This window comes from Sporothrix schenckii (assembly GCF_000961545.1).
Source record: "Sporothrix schenckii 1099-18 chromosome Unknown Cont47, whole genome shotgun sequence".
Lineage (NCBI taxonomy): Eukaryota > Fungi > Ascomycota > Sordariomycetes > Ophiostomatales > Ophiostomataceae > Sporothrix > Sporothrix schenckii.
Window position 1 is genome coordinate 3,317,513 of NW_015971148.1, and position 20,105 is coordinate 3,337,617.

The window sequence follows — 20,105 nt, forward strand, 5'->3', positions numbered from 1 at the left end:
GCAAAGCGTGCCTTGCAGTAGCTTAGTGTTTAGATGAAGAATGGTGTGCAGCGAGCGAATCTTTGTCGCCAGGCACCGAGACTGTAGAAGCGCTCCGTGTGCCCCATATGCCTATCAACACCTTTGCATCATTTTTTGTGGACGCCACCCCTCACATTCTTTTTCAAAAGAGCGTAGCAGACGTCCGGGCGTAGCTGTGCAACATTGTCGGAAGGAAGACGAGAGAGTGAGGGACAGCCAAGAGTTGTCAACGTCTGCGCATTTAGTTACTCGATGGGGCAGAAGCGGAAAAGATGTGCGCCTTTTGGCGTTCTGCGTGTCTCCTCACATTATCGAGTAGCCATTGAGGATGTGGCGGGCTGCATCGTCGCTTGGGGTCATGCCTCTGCGCTTGGCCCAGTTATTGGCCAGGCACGAAATACAAAATCGAGATGAAAAAAGGCTTCTTTGCGAGCCGGTAAACCCGTTTTGCTCTGATTAGTGCCTGTCGACAGCTCCGCCTACAACTACAACTTGTGCTTGTCCGTTTTGGATGTTCTTGTTTCCGGTTGTGAACTGCTGCAGTCAGTTGCTCTTTCCTCTCATTCTTCGTTCGTTATTTGCGACTACACCGATCGATCTTTCCGTTGAATTTTGCATGTGCACAAAGCAAGTCTGTCCGTCGAGCAAAAAGATGGGATGATACCTAAAATTGGTCAAAACCAACCGACCAATTTGGAAAGAGCGACCAGCAACCGCGTATCCAATTTAGTTCTGGCGTCGATCAAAGAACGTGTCGATGGTTTTGTTTGTTTCGATCTCAATGGAGAGTTTGATAGCCAGATATCAGGACCGATTTTCACAAACACTACCCAGGGATATTCGACCGGCCAGCGGACTCTGCCTGAAGACTATATCAGAGGATCCAGTCCGCTGATCTTTGCCGGCCACTTTTGCTTTCTGGGCAAGCCTCGATCGGTTTTGGTGCGATCGCTGTTAGCCGCATCCCGATCGTTTATTTCTGCTGTATCTCCAGACTGACACCAATACGCTCGTTCTTCATCGAATGGCAGCGAGTTTCCCCACATCCCTTGATTCACAGCCGTCTTCGCTAGCAGTCCTTCGTTGTTCCCTAAGGATATTTTGTCCAAAATGGCACAATTGTCAAAAAAAAAAAAACCTTTTCTTCTTCCTGCTTTGACACTATTGTCTTAGCAACATCGTTTGCTTTGCTCTCGGCTATCGATTAATGAGATTTTTGATTCAGGCCAGTATGGTGAAGCGACACAAACTGGAATAATACCTGACCAACTCGAACAGACACTTTTAAAAGGGCGAAGGAGGATTGGTGTCTTGTCCTTTCATCTCGTCTTTTTTGCGTATTTATTCACCACCTCCTCGTCTGCTCTGGTCTCTCTTCTGGCTCCCCATGTGATAACTGCGGCCGTTCAAATATGCAGGGTCATTTTAGGCTGCATGTTGCAAAAGGGAACAGCGCATTATGTTCCACAACGGAGTTCTTTGCAGCTTGGCGGGGACTTTATTGAAGGAAAGAAAAAGAGGAAAAAGACAACTAAAAAGAGACGAACGCATGGTTCCCATATTCATAGAGTGGGTAGATGGAGAAAGCCGCAACCCTGGAAGCCTTCCGACATGTGACGAAAACGTTTGCCGCACTCCTAGCCAATTGACCTGTGGTTTCTTTCTGGATTCTGAGTCGCATCGGTTCGTTGTTTGTGGCGTATAGCCAGTTATCCTTGTGGCCATTTGAATGATGCAATACGCCTTCGGTTCATGTCTTCTTTGTTTCCGTTATTTTTTAGGAATTCTTTCCGCCTTACGCGTTTTCTCCTTTTCTCGTTCTCTTCTCGTTCTCCCAACTGGATATCCGATATCACGACCCGGATACGCTTTATCTGACTTATCTGAGTTTTGACAGTGTTTACTCTCTACTTTTTTCGGCATTTGTTATGCTTTTATCTCGACCATCTTCCTTGTATACAATGTCACATTGTTATTCTTTTTGTCTTAATTTTTTCTCGTTTTCATTTCGTTTTTCTTTGTTCGTTGTATCGCCTTCCCGGGCGCTCCGCGCGCAAAGGCCCGTTCGGCACACGAACGGGCAACTGCAAGACCAGGCCAGGGGCCTGTCAGACCAGTGTCCAACTGTTCTTTTGTGTTATAGCCCGTTTGACTTGGCCTAACGGAGGGGAAAGTGAGAAAGCAAAGACAAAGAGAGAGAGACAGAGAGAGGCTAGGTGTGGGATCCCCGCCGTGCCTGGTGAACGTCTAGAGTGAGAGGAAAGGGAGAAAGAGAACAAAAGAAACGAGTGAGACAAAACGGCACTACCATGCAACCAGAAGCTTATATTCGTAGCTGAATGGTCATATCTCCCCGCAGTCTGCCCGCGTAAGGGATGCGCTATCTGCTTCAACGGCAGGTCGAGACAGAAAACTGATTTCCCACTGTTGAAGCAACGGTCGTATAGCGAAAGAGCCGTAGTTGGGCGTTTTCTATTTCATTTTCTTTTCCTGTTATTTATTTATTTTTTTGTAATGACATTGTTGCCTGCTTTTTGCATGCTTTTGGCTCCACGTTGTACTTTTTATGCGTCTTGTGCGTGCTTTGGCGGATCACTTCATCCGTGGCATTATCTTACGACTTCTTCCTAGCTCTGTTGCAACTGAAGATTAGCGCAGCTATGTCGTAGTTCATCACCAGTTTATAGGCACGGTAGTCTCTTGTTTGATTCTTTGAACTGCTCGATCCTCCTTTCATCTGCTCTTTGCTTCTTTATCGCGTTGTGTTTGTTGGCATCCCTCTATTTGCTTTTTCAAAGTGTTTCTTTGATCACCTCCGTTGATGGATTGCACCTCTACCAAATGAAAGAAAAATATAAGTAGCAACAAAACAGAAAACAACGGACAAATACTGGAGCTTAGCACACTGGAAAGGAGGATTGCCGAGAAGGGAAACTCCCAGGACAAAGAGAACGTTGAGATGGAGCTGCAAAATGGAAATATTTGAACGCCGTAAGTACGTGATACATGTACGCCCCAAAGCAACTAGGGCTGAAGAAGTGCTGCCGTCGGTTTCCAAGTCGCACAGACAGTGCCTGTGAAAATGCGCCGCACGTTATTGCACTGTGCTCGCTGTAATGGCGTGGCAGTAAAAAAAAAAAAAAAAAAAAATAGCGCCACGGCGTCTTGCCTTTCACGTACTGGTGGCTTTTTGGCGTACTCCAGTGGTTCTGGTAGTCTTTTGGAGTATTTTTGAGTGAAAAATGATGTACAACTTACAGAGGTTGCCTTTGTTCTTTGTTTGCAGATCCCGCTCTTCGTTCCCCCCCTCTCTTCCTATGTACGCTGCGGCGAGAAACTGAACGTGAGAACTAAGTCGAGTAGCGGAAATAAACGTCAGATGTACGTATGCAAGGCACTTGTCGACTTGGATTTGTCGACTTTGCGTCAGTTTGTTGACCTGGCTGGACCACATCAAAAATCAGACCATCTCGAGCCCACGTTCCTCAAACGCCTCGCCGGCTTCATACGAGCGTACACCATCAGTCTCCACAGAGCCCGCATGAACGGAGGACGTGCGCTGGTGTCTCTTTCGCAGAGGTCTTGTTAGGCCCTCATTTGCCTCTTTTCTCACTCCCCTCTCCCTTTGCCAGTGTCGGTAGGCGTTGTTGCTCGTATGTGCTTCTTTGCCCTTTCTCGTCCTGTTTCTTTGTTTCTGTTTGACCTGGCTGTCCAGTGAAGCGTGACATGGCAGACGGAATGGCGTTGCAGATTTGCAGGTGATCTTGTTTGGTGTTGGAACGGCGCTGCAGAATTTACAACCTCGAGAATATGTGACAGCCTAACGAGAGCACGAGCACGCTCTCTCCTCCCCTGACTCGTTTCTTCGGCGGCCCATCGACCTTTCTATGACGCGCTCGTCTATTATTGCATACAAGTACAGTAATGCGCCTTCGCCGTACACTGTCCTTAGATTGCGTGCAATTCGTCGTATTGCAAATAATAATGAAACTGCCTAATCGGGAAAGAGGTCTCGCGGAAAGCATCAAATGCCTCGAAATACATCATCATCGACCTCCACCGAGAGCAGCCAGCACATCCTCCTACAAGGCGACATCTTGCGCGCCTCTTGTACAAATTCGGAATTAGGCCTTCTACCTGAGCAAGTCTGGACTTTAATTGCCACAGTCGGGTTCGACAGAGGCGCTCGGAATGTGAAGATGGCAGAAACACGTCAACATCCCATCATCGACATCGAAACTAGACCGCTCAGAAACATCTAGACCCGACCAACAGACATGGTTCGGCTCCTCCTACTACAAGCCGGCCTCGGCCTGCACTCGGACGGCGAGAGGCGGCGAAGAAAATGGCAGACAAAATGGCAGACTATCAAACCTGACACCAGGACAGTTCATTTTCATCCCTTTTCCCCTCTCCCTTTTCTCTGTGCTTCTGTCGCTTCCTTCTATCGCCTCCCCCTCCGTTCGTTGTTTAGGATCTGATGTCGTGCCTTGCCCATTTTCTTGCTTCTCCTGCAAATTTGGTGTCGTCGATCGTAGTCCCACTAAATTCGAATGATTAACCGAGTTCGACCCATACTCCAAGCCCAACACCACATTTTTAAAAAGTTTATTTCAAGACCCTGGCTCAATCAAGCTCGTTACATCCTCCCCACTCTTCACTACACACGCAACGATTCTCTTGACATATATGTCTATGCACATGTACTGGCATTCGCTTTTGCAATTGTTGAGCAGTGTGTCCTCTCTGCTGTGCTAATCGTAGCCTTCGGCACTGCTCGTCGGCATTTCCCATCGGGATTTAGGGACGAACAAGAAGTAACAGACGCAGATAGATGAACCATGGAACGGGAACCAGCGATACCGGCCGCCGTTTACTTGGTGAGGCAAATCGACGTAAAGCGCGAATAAAATGAGAGCAAACCATGAGTTGGATCTGTTGGCTCTAACGAAGCACTTCAGCAAACTGGTTCGTTGTTTGTTGTTCCCGGCGTTCTGAACAATTGCATTGTCTTCCGGCTGTTTCTATTTCCGAATGGCCTGGGAAAGCACCTCTCTGGCCAGACCAACGAAATAAAGTGCCTGTTGGCGGCGAAGTCTTCAGCATTTAGATCCCAGTTACTTGCGTTTCAGACGCCTTTAGAGGGCTTCTAGAGGCCGTTGTATTAGTAGTATTTATGATCACTGTTTTTCTCTTGACAACACGTATCCTGGAAGCCGATTGCATGCCTATTTTATGTGGCAGTCGTCTCCCTTATCGTCTGCCGGCACGCACCTTCCGGTTCATGACCCCGATAGCTTCCGAAACAAGGCGCAGAAGAGCGTCCCAGCCGGCGCCGTCGATGCACTTCGCCTAAATTAACTCTTGTTGGGGGCCTTTTTGCACTTGTACGCATTGCTTGACGCAGTCCATTTTGGTGTCGGTTCTGGTACACCTCGTGCTCCTCGTGCTCCTCGAATATATTGCGGCTTTCAGGTGTACATTTACGATGCGTGACGCGGAGCATGAGGCAATTATGACTATTAACACGGCTGCACGAGGCTAACTCGGATTCGGTGCGAATATCAAAGTCTAGTTTCAGGTCTAGAACTGCAATGTCAACGTTGCAGTTCGTCGCCTTCAACTACAAGCGTCATCGCCGTCACTCCAGGCACTCCAAACACTGGCAGTCGGAGTAGTTGCTGTACGTCGTACTTCCCAACGGGCTGCCTCGTCCAACACACTCTCGCTCTCACGTTTGGAGCAGCTTTTGCAAGGCCGGCCCTTGCGCCTCTCGGGGGGCGCCCGGCAGAAATTTCAGAGTAGTTTCTCCGAAACGAGGACTGGAAACACAAAGGAAACATCTGGAAATACAGGAAAATTCAAGGAAAATTCTAGGATAATCAGAACGCGGGCACAAAGATCACAAAAGAGAAAGGCGCTATGCTCTTCGAAATAGCGTTCACAGAGAGGCTCCAATTCTGATCGCCGCTAAGGATGTGAACCAAATGGTGCTAGGAGTGTGCTAGAGAACAAACAGCCTTGGACTAAACCTTGAAGAGAGCCTTGCAGCTGGTGGGGGGGGGGGGGGGGGGGGGCAAAGCCGAGAGGACGCGGGGCCGTAGCAGAACCCACACAGCGAGGACATTAGTGGACAGAGCCGAGTCCTGTCCACTAACGTTGTGAGCAGTTGCCAGATATGGTGCGTGTTTGGGCATTCTGGACGCTGGACGCTGGACGCTGGACATGCTCATCGCTCTCCGTCGCTCCTTCTGTCGCTCTGTCTATCCGCGATGCAATGAGCCTCTGCATTTCGTCATACTGAGATCGCACTTTCTGCCAGCTACCTCGCCGAGCGCTCCTGCCGTGTCTGTTTTTTGACTCTTGCCTTCTTTGAAGTTGTACCTGGTGTCTCTCTTGCCATCCGGCGTCTGTCGAGACAACGGAGTTGTTTGCCTACTTTCGCTCCTTCCTTTGCATCCGTCTGGCAACCCCCAAATCTTCACAATAAAACTTCCATTGTCGTAATTGCGTCGTTTTTTCTTTCTTTTTTTGATAGTCGATATCGTTTGTGTCCCGCTCACACTGCCATCTTTGTCTCCCTCTCTGTGTCTCTTTCACTCTTTGATAAAGCCACCTCCACTCTGTCTTTATCTCTGTTCCTTGTTCTGCCCATTTTTGGCTTTTCACGGCCTATCGGAAACGCGGGCACCAGGATGGAGCTGTGGCTAGCAATGCGCCCTAAAGATGGCTTTGCATGTTGGCGCTACAGTTGTTTCCTCTAACCTTGTACAGTAGCTTGAGCTTTCTCGAGCTTCCTCGACTTGCAATCTCGAGCTCTATCGAGCTAATTTGCAGAATCACGTCGAAAGGCATCATGGATCAATAAAAGGCGCGACCGTCAAAAAGCGACTTTTGAAGTTTGCTTCACTTGTCTCTTCACCTACCCTCCTCTTTTCTTCACTTTTGTCTTGACGTCATGTCCATGCTCCGCTGCTAGAATTGCTTTCGTCAGAGACATTGGCTCTGCGTCGATCTGCAGCATCGACATTGGCGGTCGGTTGCGCTTTTTGCTGGACAAGGTCTTGCGCTGAAGCTCGATCTCCCTGTGAAGCTATGTCTCTTCTCGCATCTCACCTCGTCTCTTTGCAAAGCATTTTTTAGTCTCTAATTCAGCTTGGCTCTTGTATCTCTGCTCATTGTCTCCACGGGGCGAATATCAGCGTGACTAGAGATAGAATAGGTGCTTTTTGCTGCCTCTTCCGTAATGTATCACCAGTGTAAACCGTGGTCCATCTCTCCTGCTTATCCGCATACGTCTTTCCTAGGTGCATATTTGCTTTTTTGTAGCATTCTTTTGCTGCTCTTACAATATCGATCAGAAAGCCTGGGCTGGCCTCTTTCAAAGCTCCTCGAATCCTTCCACTAGGAATGTGGGAAGTGAGACATGTTCCATTCCATTGTCTTTGTTCCTGGTGATTGTCTCTCCTGTTTGTTTCCTGACTGCTTTATCTCCCATGTCTCCACGCCCATACACGTCTCTTTTGGGTCTAGCGAGATCGTTTGCAAGTGAGACATTGCCTGCAATCAACCGCACAAAAACGGCCGACGGGGTACGGAAAGTTTGGACGACCAGAGGCGGAAAAAGGTTAAAGGTAACGGCGTAGTTAGGCCGTAAACGGAAACAGGCCTAGTTTGCAGGGAGGCGAAAAATAAACTAGAGAATTAAGTGATGGAAAAGGCTGGACCGAAACAGTTACAACCTAGAAACCATGGACGTGGAGCAGCGATGTACTTTTTGCTTCAGTGTTTCTCGTCTGAATGTAGATGTTTGCTCTCCCGTCTTGTCTTTGTCCATTCTCATTTGATTCTGCGTGCTCCTCCCGTCGTCTTAGAATGCCTTTGTCTTTTTGCATGCCGAAGAATTTCGTGCTTGACCTGCTGCGTGTTCCGTTCGAACACGCAATGCATATTGCGCCCGCGCCTTGGCTGTGCATACATACGCACTTCGCAGTTGTGGTGCGTCCGTCTTATCGCCCACTCGTCGCAGCTGCACGCTGCCTGCGCTGCAGACTTGCATGATCTTCTGCAAAGACGCAAGGCAGTAAAGAAGGAGTAGAAACCGGCTCACAGGGCCGTTGAAGCAAGCAATAATGCCCAATGCCCCGTAGAAAATAGAAAGATATGAAAAGAAAGCCACGAATTAATACCAGAATTGAGATACAAAACTCCCCGCCCTCTCTCCTGCGTGCCTCCTTGCTTGCCATGCTGCAATTCCCCTTTCCCACCAGCCCACCTTGCATGTTTTATTAATTTGCATTCTTCTGCTTTTCTAAGGAATACGTTCCAGAGTTGTCGACCCCTCTCCATAACTCAACAGCAAGCAGTGCTGGTTTGTGTCCTACTCGTGTCAAGTCGCACCCATATACGACGTCCTCCGTACGGGACAGGGATTTATTTCAGTTCGGAATGTGTCAGAAAATCATGTACACAGAGGTCGAGGTAGCTTCAGAAAATAGAAATGTAGTCGATGCTACTTTATATTGAACAAGACAAAGAAGGATATACGCACAAGTAGCTTGCTGAGATGCTTCACAGAAAACGACAAAGGAAGCGAGAGACTGTACAAGAATGACGACGAAGAATCAAACCAATCAGGCCATGCACAGCGTCGAAATCGACCCAGCAGCAGTCACCGACCCGATCATGTCATCATGAACTCTGAACCGGAGCTGCCTGGGCCTTTTCTGAACCTTTTTGAAAGACTCTGCTCGGCCACTGGTCTTTTCTACTCTGGCCCATGTGTGTGATTCGTCCAATGCTATCACGTTTCTCATCTCCTTCTCCCCGGCCCTTCGTCCTCTCCTCTCCAACGTTCAATGGCAGCACACTGCAACGGGACACATTCCGAAGCGCCCCACTCGATAGTCTCCAATCAAAGGCTGTCCTGATCAAGATAATACTCGCCAGTCTAAATCGACGCCCAGGAGCGTCCCAAGACTTCCCAGGACTTCTTCCCAAGACAAGGACAGAACAACCTCGCCTGCCACAACGTCTCCAGCACGCCGCAGAGCACGCCACAGAGCACGCCAATGCTGGTAAACTGCCACTGGCGTACTGCTACAGCCGTGCTCCCGTACTGACCGTAGCGAAAAGGGTATCCCCTGTGGCCAGGTACTTGGACCTCGACACCAGAAAGTCTTTCCATACCAATCTGTTTTGGGCGTCTTTATGCGCGACAGCGGGTTAGCGGCCAATTAGCGGGCATTTCGGTTAGCGTGCAGTGGCAGTTTCGCCTGTGGTGCTGAAAACACTGCTGCTGGACAGACCCAAACCAGCTGCACAGCACTAAAAGCTGCCAAAACCCGCCTAAGAAGAATGTGATGGGGCATAAAACAGACACCCCCACCCGTCTTCGTACACACCCCGCCCCTCTTTCCGTCTCGGCCTCTCGAGCCCTCTCTACAGCGCTAAGGTGCACTGCTGCTCTGTGCACTGCTGATCTCCTCTCTCTCTATCGGCTTTGGAAGCAGACCCACTCCACCCATTCCCTATGTCCCGGTCGCTCCATTCCTTGGGCCCAGGCCCTTCCTTTTCTGGCTGTCTTCAGCGCCCTCTGAAGAGGAGGACAGCACTGGCCGGCCTCTGCCCATTAATTATGGGCAGAGGAGACATCGTAAGAGAAAATTCACACCACCCACGCAAGCTTGTGGGCCATGCGTTCATCCATCACGACGACGTCAGACGCACGGAATGAAAGAAACAAATACTCGGAAACAATATGCGCACAACATGCTCCGTCCTCGTATCGTTGACTTGTCTACCACCTCATACCACTTTGTATCTGTCCTGGCTGAAACATTCATTTCTTGTACACTGTCTGGTCCATGGCTCCTCCTGCAATCTACTGTCCTTTCCGTTTTGTTCTGCTCCATCCATGTTCGCTCCTTCCCATGCTGCCATGTTCGTTCTTCTCGCATGCTCGTATGCATGTATGCTTGTATGCTTTCGTCATTGTCTCAGCCCCGCCAAAATAGCATCTCCAAGACACTGTCACCGAGACATTTCACCCACGAGGAAACCTCGACCGAGAACAGCGTACATTCCAGTCAGGAGCAAAGGCAGGAACCCGAACACAAAATTAAGAAAGTACCTTCCTACCGCTTGCGCAAATCCCGGTCCTACGCCTCCATAAAAAATAAGACTGAAAACAACCAGAAGCCACAGGGACGCTGTTACCTACCGAGGCTGTTCTTCTGCAGTTTCTGACCGGACCTCTCAGCTCCTTTTGGCAATCGCTACAGGCCTCTCACTGGCGTCGATTTTCTTGTAAGTGTTCACCTCCTTTGAGCATTGGCCCAAAGTGGCTCGGCGCTACCTCTTCGTGTCTCTCTATGTGCCTTTTCTTTCCTGGCGGTGCACTTTGTACTTCCCCCTAGTCGGCCGGCCCAATGTACCGCGCCTGCTAGACCAGTCGTTCGCTACTTCCCTCTCTTTCACACCCTTCCCTCCTTCCCCAATCTTCGAAATTCACCCCCCCCCCCCCCCCCCCCACCACCTCTTTCGTCGTTCTCCCCTTCCCTCCTTCCCTACCATGATCTACACCAGGGAACCCTACCTCTCTGCCCGTAGTCCCATCTCTTCTGTGGTCGATCACAGCGCTCCACCTTACTGGGCTCTAGCCTGGGCTCTATCAGAAGCGGAAGGCACAACCAGCAATCTTGCCAACGTATAAGATATCTTCGCTTCCCCTCCCACCTTCACTCCTGCCTTCCCCGTCACATCCCATACCTTCTTCTCTTCTTTTATTTTCAAACACTTAATTTTGGAAACTTGGATGTCTTTTCTTGCTTCCTTTCCCCTTCACGCCAAAGGTATCTAGTCTTCGTCTCCTTTCGACAACAGATTTTAATCCTTAATCACCATTGTTACCGCGGCCGTTTCCTCTCGCCCAAGCACCACCTGTCTCACCTTCCCATTCACTCACTTTCCACATATGCCTCTGTCAAACAATCTTTTCGAAATGGACGGCTCAGACAATATTTACGACAATATCAACGATGACAGCATGTCGCCGCACGACACCAACGGCTTCTCCTTCGGCGCCTTTGACGGCGAGACCTTTGTCGATGTCGACCAGAGCGCCTTCGCCGAACCCCTCTCCAGCTCCACGTCTCCTGTGAGTATGCCGTTGGACAAAAGCAAAACAAAAGCAGGTGGCAGGTGTCTAATAGCGCCCAGTTTCAGTACGCCATGCCGTACGACATGGAGGTCGGTGCGGAGGCGAGCTTGCCCAGCCCGCAGACCAACAACCACTCGCCTGCCAGCACTGGCGCCGTGGACATGATGGGCGTCGGCCTTCTTGGTGTTGCGGAGTCGCAGATGCCCGTCGTCTCCGCACACATCCGCAGCAACCCGGGCTCCTTCTCGTCCGTGGCTACGTCCGCTACTGCCGTGTCCCAGATGGCCACCGGTATGGCCGGCCTCGACGTGGACGGCCCGCTGATCAAGCAGGAGCTCTCGCCTGGTCCCAACATGGGCCATGTTACGCCCCCCATGGACACGGCCGTTCTTGCGACCATGCCGAGTGCGCCTTTTGAGACTGCCCCTGCCCCCGCCGTCCCTGCCGCCCCTGCCGCACCGGCTCCCAAGGCCCCTGCCAAGCGCAAGCGGGAGAACCGCTACAAGAACGCGCCTCCTGCCGTGCTGTCCCGCCGCCGTGCGCAGAACCGGGCTTCGCAGCGCGCCTACCGCGAGCGCAAGGACCAGCGCATCCGCGATCTGGAGGCCGAGCTGAACTCTGCCCGTTCCGAGACCGAGAGCTGCAAGCGCCAGATGGCCAACATGCAGCGCGAGATCATGACCCACCGCGTCGGCAGCACCCTGGCCGCGACTAACGGCCCCGGCCCAAACCAACCGCCGCGTGCCATGTCCATGTCGGCCATGCCGCCTCAGATGCAGATGCTGCACAACGGCCAGATGGTTCGGATGCAGCAGATGCCCCTCAACATGATGAACCATCCTGGCATGGTCCCCATGCAGCACGGTTTCCCCATGAACCCCCAGGAGATGCATTCGCAGGGCATTCACCCCCAGGGTATTTCCATGCCTCCTCAGGGTATGCCCCCGCAAGGTATCCCGCAGCAGGGTATGCCTCCTCCTCAGGGAATGCCCCCCAACCAGGGAATGCCTCCCAACCAGGGAATGCCCCCTAACCAGGGTATGCCTCCCAACCAGGGAATGCCTCCCCACCAGGGCCCGTCTCCCGATGACTTCAACATGTAAAAACATCCTCGATTTCTTCATCCAACCTTAATTGTGTTTTCATGTTGGATTTTGACTTGGCATTTACATGGGAGTTACTTTGGCATTTCCTGGATCCGGTTACTGTTTTGGTTTCCTTCATTTTTTGGCTTTATGTTTCTCTGGGTTTACATTGTTTTTATTCCCTCCCCTTCCTTTCCCTCGTCAGGAAAAAGGTGCAAAGCTGCTATTGGCCTCCCATAAGGCATGCGGCATTACTTCTTCTTTTTTTTGTTTCTTTGTTTTGTTTTCGGTAGGACTGACGATCCTTTTCATATGTTGGGGACTCTCGTTGTTTGCCCTGCACCAGAGACATGAGTGTGCAGTTCATGTTGGTTTGCGTCTTATATTCTTTTTCGGTTTTATCGTGGGACGTGCTATTCTTTCTGGAGTATGGGGCTACTGGATAGGGACTAGAATTACGGCCTTGGTGGGAAATACTCGGGGAAGGAAAAAAGAAGAGCGCAAGGGACCCATGCCCTCCGCATCTTCATCCGCTTTTGTTAGTTTTTTTTTATTTTTTTGCCGCTTTTTTTCGCAGACGCTCAGCGTGTCTTGAAAGCTTTCCAACTCTTTCAGACCCAAGAGGCTGCACCTTAACAATAATTCCATTAATACTTTCAGTCACAAAATCGTCTTGGGTATTGTTCATGAGACAAAAAAGGAGTGGGCTGTCCCATAGACCCCATAGACGCCTACCCCCTCCCCCCCAAAGGCTTGGGCATATGCTCACCTTACGTTCTTGCCATTCTTTGCGTCATGACTCTCTGAATATTGCCACTTTTGGAGCTTGATGTTTCACTTAACCAATATGCGACTATTTCTGTCTTCTATAGGTGGCTATTTCGATTTTTTTTTGATTTTTTTTGATTTTTTTCCTCCTGCCAACAGTGGCCAGTAGTTTGCCATCATCCGCGCCCAAAGTATTCCCCTCCCGCAGTGTTCTTACGCAGTGCCAAACGGGTTATACTTCTACTACTCGCATCCATGAATGAGTATTTTTGTCCGACACTAGTCGGCATTTACGTATCCAACAACTTATAGTTTCCATCACATGCAAACAGAAAGGCGAGCCCTAAGATGCCTGTCAGGTCACAGGAACACACAATTTTGTGGTGACGTAGCCGCACAATTTCGTCTTCTCATGCCGATATCCTGTTGGGCAAATCTCTCAGCATCCCGCCCCGTTCCTCCACGATTTTTTTTTCAACGCCTCTACGCCAGGGCAGCCGTTTCGTCTCTCCCTGTCCAAGGAGCCTGTGCCTTGAACCGGTCATGGCACTCGAGTAAGCATTTGTTTACAAACAGAAAATTTTTGAAGAGAGGAGGTAAAAATGGCAACGATGGAATCGAGACATCACCACAAGTTGAGCGCGTCTCTCTACGATGATTTTTGATAAACCCAAGCCGGTGGAGAGCAAAATAGCGCTGTGGATAGCAATGGGAGCCAATTTGGCGCCTGCGGTGGGAGGAGCGGCCCCATAAAACAAAGGGTTCAGTTCCGCGAGCCAGTCGTAGAGTAGGGTGGGTTTAGGGGACAAAGAGAGTGCGAAAACAAACGACGACACGACGGCATGCATGAGCTCTGGTTGCATGTGAAAAATGAGGGCATTATCACTGCTAATGCTCGGCGTCGTTGGCCATGAAAATGGCATCATGCATCGCTTGTCTCCACCCTCGCCGCTGAACAGTACCAGAGACAATGATGGCATGGCCTTGCCAGCGCCAGCTCCTTCCGAGTCGGCTTCAGCTTTGGTTTTGACTATTTGCCTCATGGTGAACGCCCGTTTGCTGAGGGTTCTGTTCCATTAATTCGCTGGCCATGTTTCCATCGCAAACTTCCCCTCTTTTCATCGCCTGTAGCTCTGTCATCTGACTTGGGGACTGACTCGTACGAAAGAAGCCGGCGGCTGTGTGATGACACTTTGCATTTTGTTAGTTTCATCTGGCCGTGAAGCTTTGAAGATGTTGATGCGTTGTCGTCGGCGTTAAGGCCCTAGCTAACTGTTGGTTTTGTTTACCGGGGTGGTGGCGGGTACAGAGAGCGCAGGCAAGCGGGAGATGGGCCCCCCACCATTGGCGTGCGTGCTTCAGAGGGCTTCAAAGGTCTTCAGCGCCTGCTTCAGTGCGCAAGACCGCCCGCGTAGCGTGCACAGATGCCGCACAATAGCGGCGATCCACAGTCTGAGGGGCTCTTGTCTTTTACTGCCGTGCACTATTTGGGATCAGACAGAAGGTGCTTTGGCGGTCATTGCAGGCGCTGCGGTCGATCTTTGCGGGGTGCATGCTTCTTGTTGAGCCCCAAAGTCTTTCTGGTGTCGCTCTTCAAGTATTTTTGCCCTACGGCGACTGGTGTGGTACAAAGGCCGTAGCGCGTGGTAGTTGGTGACCCACCTTTTTGGGGGCGTGTTAATGAATGAAGAGGGAAGGAGCAGAAAGAGGACGACGGGAACGAAGGCACATGCTAAACAAGCCCGGCAAACCCATCGTATCTCGCAATCCCAGCATTCGCTCAAAAACAGACATCTCGTTGATTACCACTGCTTGTTGCACCACATACAAATAACACATCTACGACTCGCCTTTTAGTTTTGCATCGCCGCTTGCGAGGGAATTCATTGTGCGGGTACCTGCAGGGAAGGAGCGACAAAGAAACAGACGCTTGGCCCCAGAAGGAAAGAGTGGGCATTATCGCACCACTTCGGTGTGGCAGGGTGAGCGAAGGAGGAGAAGTGGTGAGCGTCTCCACCTTGGCTCTTGCGTAGCTGGGAACGTGTGCGAAAAGGAAGGAGGGAGGTGGCTCCACTGAACATTTGATTGGTCGGCACATCACCTGATGAATCACGTGGATGACATGGGGTAAATTGTGGGAGCAATTTGGGGGCATCTGGCTGTACGAAAGTACATCGTACACTGAATTCAACAAAGACTCGCCCAGACGTACGCTACCCACTCTTTTCATAATAATTTCTGATCGACACTAGTGCCGCCCCACTGCCCCTCCCCTCCATCTTTTTTTTGGCTAGGTAGAGAGCCACCAATCACTTGCGGCTTCCTCGTCGAGCACCCGTACAGCACCCGTACTCACTCCAATCATCTCGGGAAGCGCATTTTGGTTTGTTGCGGCTTCCTTTGTTTGCAGCTGTCCGTCCACAGAACCCACTTTTCGGCAGGCGCTCGATTGCAGGTCAATCGTCGATTGTGTCGCGCCTCCTTCCTTTGTCGGCTTTACCGGTCACTGCGCCAACTTCTTCAGCAGCTGCAGGGACTTGTTTTCGTCGTTTTGCCTTTCTTTTTGCAGCTGAGACAAATGTTTCGCAGCTGAAAGAAAAAGCAAGCGACGTGGACAGACTGAGACGCCATGCGCAAAGCAGACAACGTCAAGCCGCAATACGAGTCTCCAGAGAGCCCACTCCTGCCGAAAACGGCAACGAAATGCGCGTCTCCCATTCTGTTCTCGGCCATTCGCCCCGTTCGACTGTACTTCTGCTGATCGGCAATGCACGTCATACTCGAGCTCTGTGGGTCGTTTGGTCCTGTCTCTGACGTTTTCGGGATGGGAAGAAACAAAAACAGACAGAAAATTGTCTCTGAGATCACTGCGGCCAATTCGGTTGAGTGTTGTATTTTCAGGTGGTCCCTGCAGAGGGGACTCGGCAGTTGCTTGGCGAGGACGCGGGAAGGTGCAGGGAGAGGGGGTGAAAAGCACGGACGCAGGCGCTCGCTCGGGACGCACAGTGCTCCTTCCGATTTCTTCGCACAGGCCTTTTCAGCCCACCCAGGAGAATGGTTCGTCCAATCACGTGTGTCTGAGCGACTAACAACACCCAACTGGGCAACTCGCCAACTGCACACAGTCCTACGACCTGGGACCGGCCTGGACTTTGCGTGAGGTATTCACCAAAATCAGCCACAAGCCGCTACGAATGCGATGCCAAAGAGTTGAACAGTACTCGAAGTGCTATTGGGACACAGGGGGGCTTTACCAGCCGTACCTGTCACTAGGGCATCATTCTCGACCTTTTCACGCCTTTTCTACTCAATATGATAGTCTGTCGATGCCAATATCAGGCGGACTGGAAAGTACGAGAGAGAAACAGAGACAAATAGACAAGGGAGCAGAGAGGAAGCGCAGAAGAGGGTGCACAGCAAGCCGCTAAGTCGCTGGGGCTAACACCAAAGGGATAGTTAGTGGTTGCAATAGTCACTAGCCACTATCACGAGGAAGAGCGAGAGGACGGATAGGACGAAACAATGGCAACCAGAGTGCTGTGCAAAGAGCCTTCCAAAGAATGGCCGCCACTGTGGAAAAGGGGGTGCAAAGAGCGACGAAAAGGAACTGGCTGGGGGAAAGCTAAATGTCGTGAGAGTGATTCGCGGTTCGTTCTTCGTGGCTGTGGATAAAGGTTCATGATTTGCATTTAGAGTCCGTCTGTATGTCTCGTCTTTCTCTACTTTGGGCAGTTCTGCCAGTTGTATGAGCTGTATTTCCACATGCAAAGCTCTGGGCATTAACCGGAAACGTGCTTGGATACGAAAGTAAATCGACATACGCTGTTGTGACTCGACTCTCCAACTCGTCACACAACTTCAGCGCCGCCAAGGAGCTCATTAGAGAATCGCCTAAACTTCCCAAGGACACGATGCCGCACTAGACAGTCGGATGTACCACGCTAAAGGGGGTACAAAGGGAAGACGCAATGCAAATGCACTGCAACTGCACTGCACCTGCCACCATGTTGCGGGCAGTGTTCGCTAATTGCGGGCGCCGCGGGCGCCGGTCTCCACCGGACCCAGGCGCGGATCCTCACGCCGGTGCGGCTGCTTTTCCTTCCGCTGGACTTGGCTCCCTTTACTTTCCTTTTCGCTACCCATTCGCCTCCCATGGTCCCCTTCTTGCCGGATCCTTGCCGCTTCCCCTCTTCTCCTCTTCTCCTCTTCTCCTCTTCTCCTCATCTCTTTCACCTCTTTTCTTCTTCTCACCTCTTGCTTACCCGCATTCCCTCTTTGCACCCCCCTTCTCTCCAGCAAGCCACCAATAGCCTTCAGAAGTCGCCAGCAGCCATCAATAGTCACAAGCCACACTTTTCGCGGTCTTTGTTGAATATGGTAATGGTCCGTTGATTGGCTTTTCTCCGCTTCTTCGGGTCTTGGCAACCATACTATCCAGCTCGTACGATTTTGTTTTTTTGACTACAGCAGTGACGACAGAAGTGGATGTATTGGCTTTTTCCGCTACAAGCTTGCCATTGCAGACATAGTCTGGGATATTTTGTTTCTCGTTTGCCCCTTTTGTCCAGCCCAAGAACGGGAGCTCGGAGAGGCCCACGACCGAGTGTCGTTTTGTGCATCCATTGGGTCTTGGTCCCCCATTTCAGGCGGCGGAGCCCCAAGGCGCTACCTCCTTAAGTTGGAAACCCCGAGAGAAAAATAGGGGCCTGATGGGCGTATATTGTGTGTGCTCCGCTGGTAGAGGAAGAGGGTTCAATTGAACAAGTGAAACAAAAGCTGGGTTTAGAGCCAAACAGCCCGGCTTGGCCGAAATTCCTATGACCTTCCGACGGTTAGTCCGTCCGGAGCTGCTCTATCGTAACGGGAAGTTAAAAAACGGAGCTTGTTGCCTTGTTTAGGTAGTTTCCGTCGTTTCTTTCAGCCAAGAATGAAGGCACAAACGTCGGGGCCATGACGGTAATGGAAGGTAAATACAATGGACAAACCAAGTGGCCTCATGGTCTCGTCATCTCTTCGCGGACTGCCCCGTCGTTGACATACATACACCTTCTTGGCGACAGGGTCTTTGCCGGGGAATGGGGAGTTGCCACCATGAAATTTTCTAGTTCATGAGTATATATGTCACATCTTTGTTTACCGTCGGCAACTTACACCGATGTCGCCATCCTATGCGCTCGAGGCAACTGGCTCTCATATACTTTGACTCTTCCAAGTGGCCGGATATTGGCAGCCTCCAATGGACATTGTTAAATGCAACATCTTTCAAACGCGTTTCACCAACGTGCAACGCCGAACATGTGGCGCTGCAGTCATCCGTTTGAGGACTATATTCTCGTGTAAATAGACGCTCGTCTATGAGTTCCACTTAGTCACGTGCCGAGGCTCGTCCCGGAGATGCAAAATATTAATTAAAACTTTAGAATCCATAAATACAAGGAAAGTAACAGAAAAAGAACCTTCTCAAAAGTCTAATGATGAGACAGTCCCGACGGTCCCGGCAAACCTAGACCAGAACGCCGCCAACACGTCACGTCTCCCGGCATTTGGTATTTTTGACGTTCACGTATCCGGTTTTTGAATCCCGCCCGAGTGGCTAACCCTCAGTGGTAATTGACATATTTCACGACCGTTGGCTAGCAGAATATTCGTGGCTCATGGCTGGGTCACAAAATCTTCGAAAGCAAAACTCGCATTAAAAAAAAAGCCAAGTCGACGGGCACGGTGTGGATCAATGCAATATGCAATGTAAGAAAACTCAAGTTCTCGCCTTTTATGCGCAGAAAATTGACGAGACCAATTGGAATAAAACGGTTACCAAAGATGAACGAATGTTGCGCCATGTTGTGTTTTGTTTATAGAGAGACGCAATGCACTGGATGGAATGTAAGAAAACTAAGAAGTACGGGAAGCCTGAGAGAATGACAGAATGGGACAAAGAAAGGATAAACGAATCGCACGATCGGGATTCAAGAAATATCAATAAAGTCGGACCACGCCAAGACACCGACATCCGAAGGCTGCGGAACTTATAGGACTCTGATATAGTGGTAACGGTACGTCGAAGCATCCCATCCAACGTCATTGTACCTAAAGTCAGAGAACGGACGACTAGAGTCCGCCTCATTCGGCCTGATGCCTCTTTTCGGACAGAAAAATATCTCGGAAGTGGCGCCGGCCATGTGGGCCGATAGGGTTGATTGATGTGTGAGTCTCGTCCGCCCGTCAGGGTCCTCTCAACCGAGGCAAAACTTATAAGACAAAAGAGCAAGAAGGAGCGAAATCTGATTCGTGCCTCGGACACGCATCTCGTATGTTTATTATCTAAGGTCGGGAGAGATATCTCCCGACTTCCCATCGACTTCGTATAGAACAAAGCCTAAGTGCTAGGGGCGCGTATGATTCCAGAATCAACAGGTCGAGGCGCAAAGGGTGACGTTTTTCGAGGGGTATCACGAACTACGCGGCCAACTCCGTCTAATATTGACTGCAATTGTGCGACGTTCACAGAATTCCATCACATTGTATGATCCTCGTCTGATCATTTTGATGGCCAGCCCGGTTGCGTTTCCATGTTCAGTCTCCAGCCTTTGACGTCCAGACTTTTTGTCTCGTCCTGCTCAGGCACATCTTGACCGTCCGACAAAGACTGACACTTCCGGGTGGCTCGATGACAATAAAGACATTTGAAAGTAAGGACATCCCTTGCCATCAAAAAAAGGGCAATTCTTAAGCCGTACTTCCAGAACATCGTCACTAAGCCGCAGTTCCTGAACAGCGATGAACCTGGCTCGAGAGAGACCTCGAAGCAAAGGGTCTCAGCGACGCCAGCTGGACCAACTGGGCCAACAAGACAACATCGTAAACAAGGAGGAGAGGCACTGATGCTCAGAAGGGGGGATGTTTGGGGGGAGGGGGGGGTCTGCAGAGGAGTGAGTAATAAGTCTGATATGTGCCAAACCAATGTGATGGTAGGAGTAACATATATTGTTCCTGGGGACTGGTTCGAGACGGATTTTGATTTTTGGTGCTCCGAACCGGAGAGCGATCATTGGTGCGGCCATCTACTTTGT

General features: G+C 50.6%; 2 protein-coding genes across 2 annotated transcripts; one reads left to right on the forward strand and one right to left on the reverse strand.

Moving 5' to 3' along the window:
• Positions 1 to 10,996: 10,996 nt before the first annotated feature.
• SPSK_04318 (uncharacterized protein) lies at positions 10,997 to 12,285 on the forward strand (the record flags this gene model as incomplete). The annotated part of the gene is made up of 2 exons (XM_016731126.1): positions 10,997 to 11,179; positions 11,242 to 12,285. The coding sequence occupies 2 exons, from the start codon at positions 10,997 to 10,999 to the stop codon at positions 12,283 to 12,285; spliced, it is 1,227 nt and encodes a 408-aa protein (XP_016585600.1).
• Positions 12,286 to 13,601: 1,316 nt separating this feature from the next.
• On the reverse strand, positions 13,602 to 14,078 carry SPSK_10592 (uncharacterized protein; the record flags this gene model as incomplete). The annotated part of the gene is made up of 1 exon (XM_016736937.1): positions 13,602 to 14,078. The coding sequence occupies one exon, from the start codon at positions 14,076 to 14,078 to the stop codon at positions 13,602 to 13,604; it is 477 nt and encodes a 158-aa protein (XP_016585601.1).
• Positions 14,079 to 20,105: the final 6,027 nt, after the last annotated feature.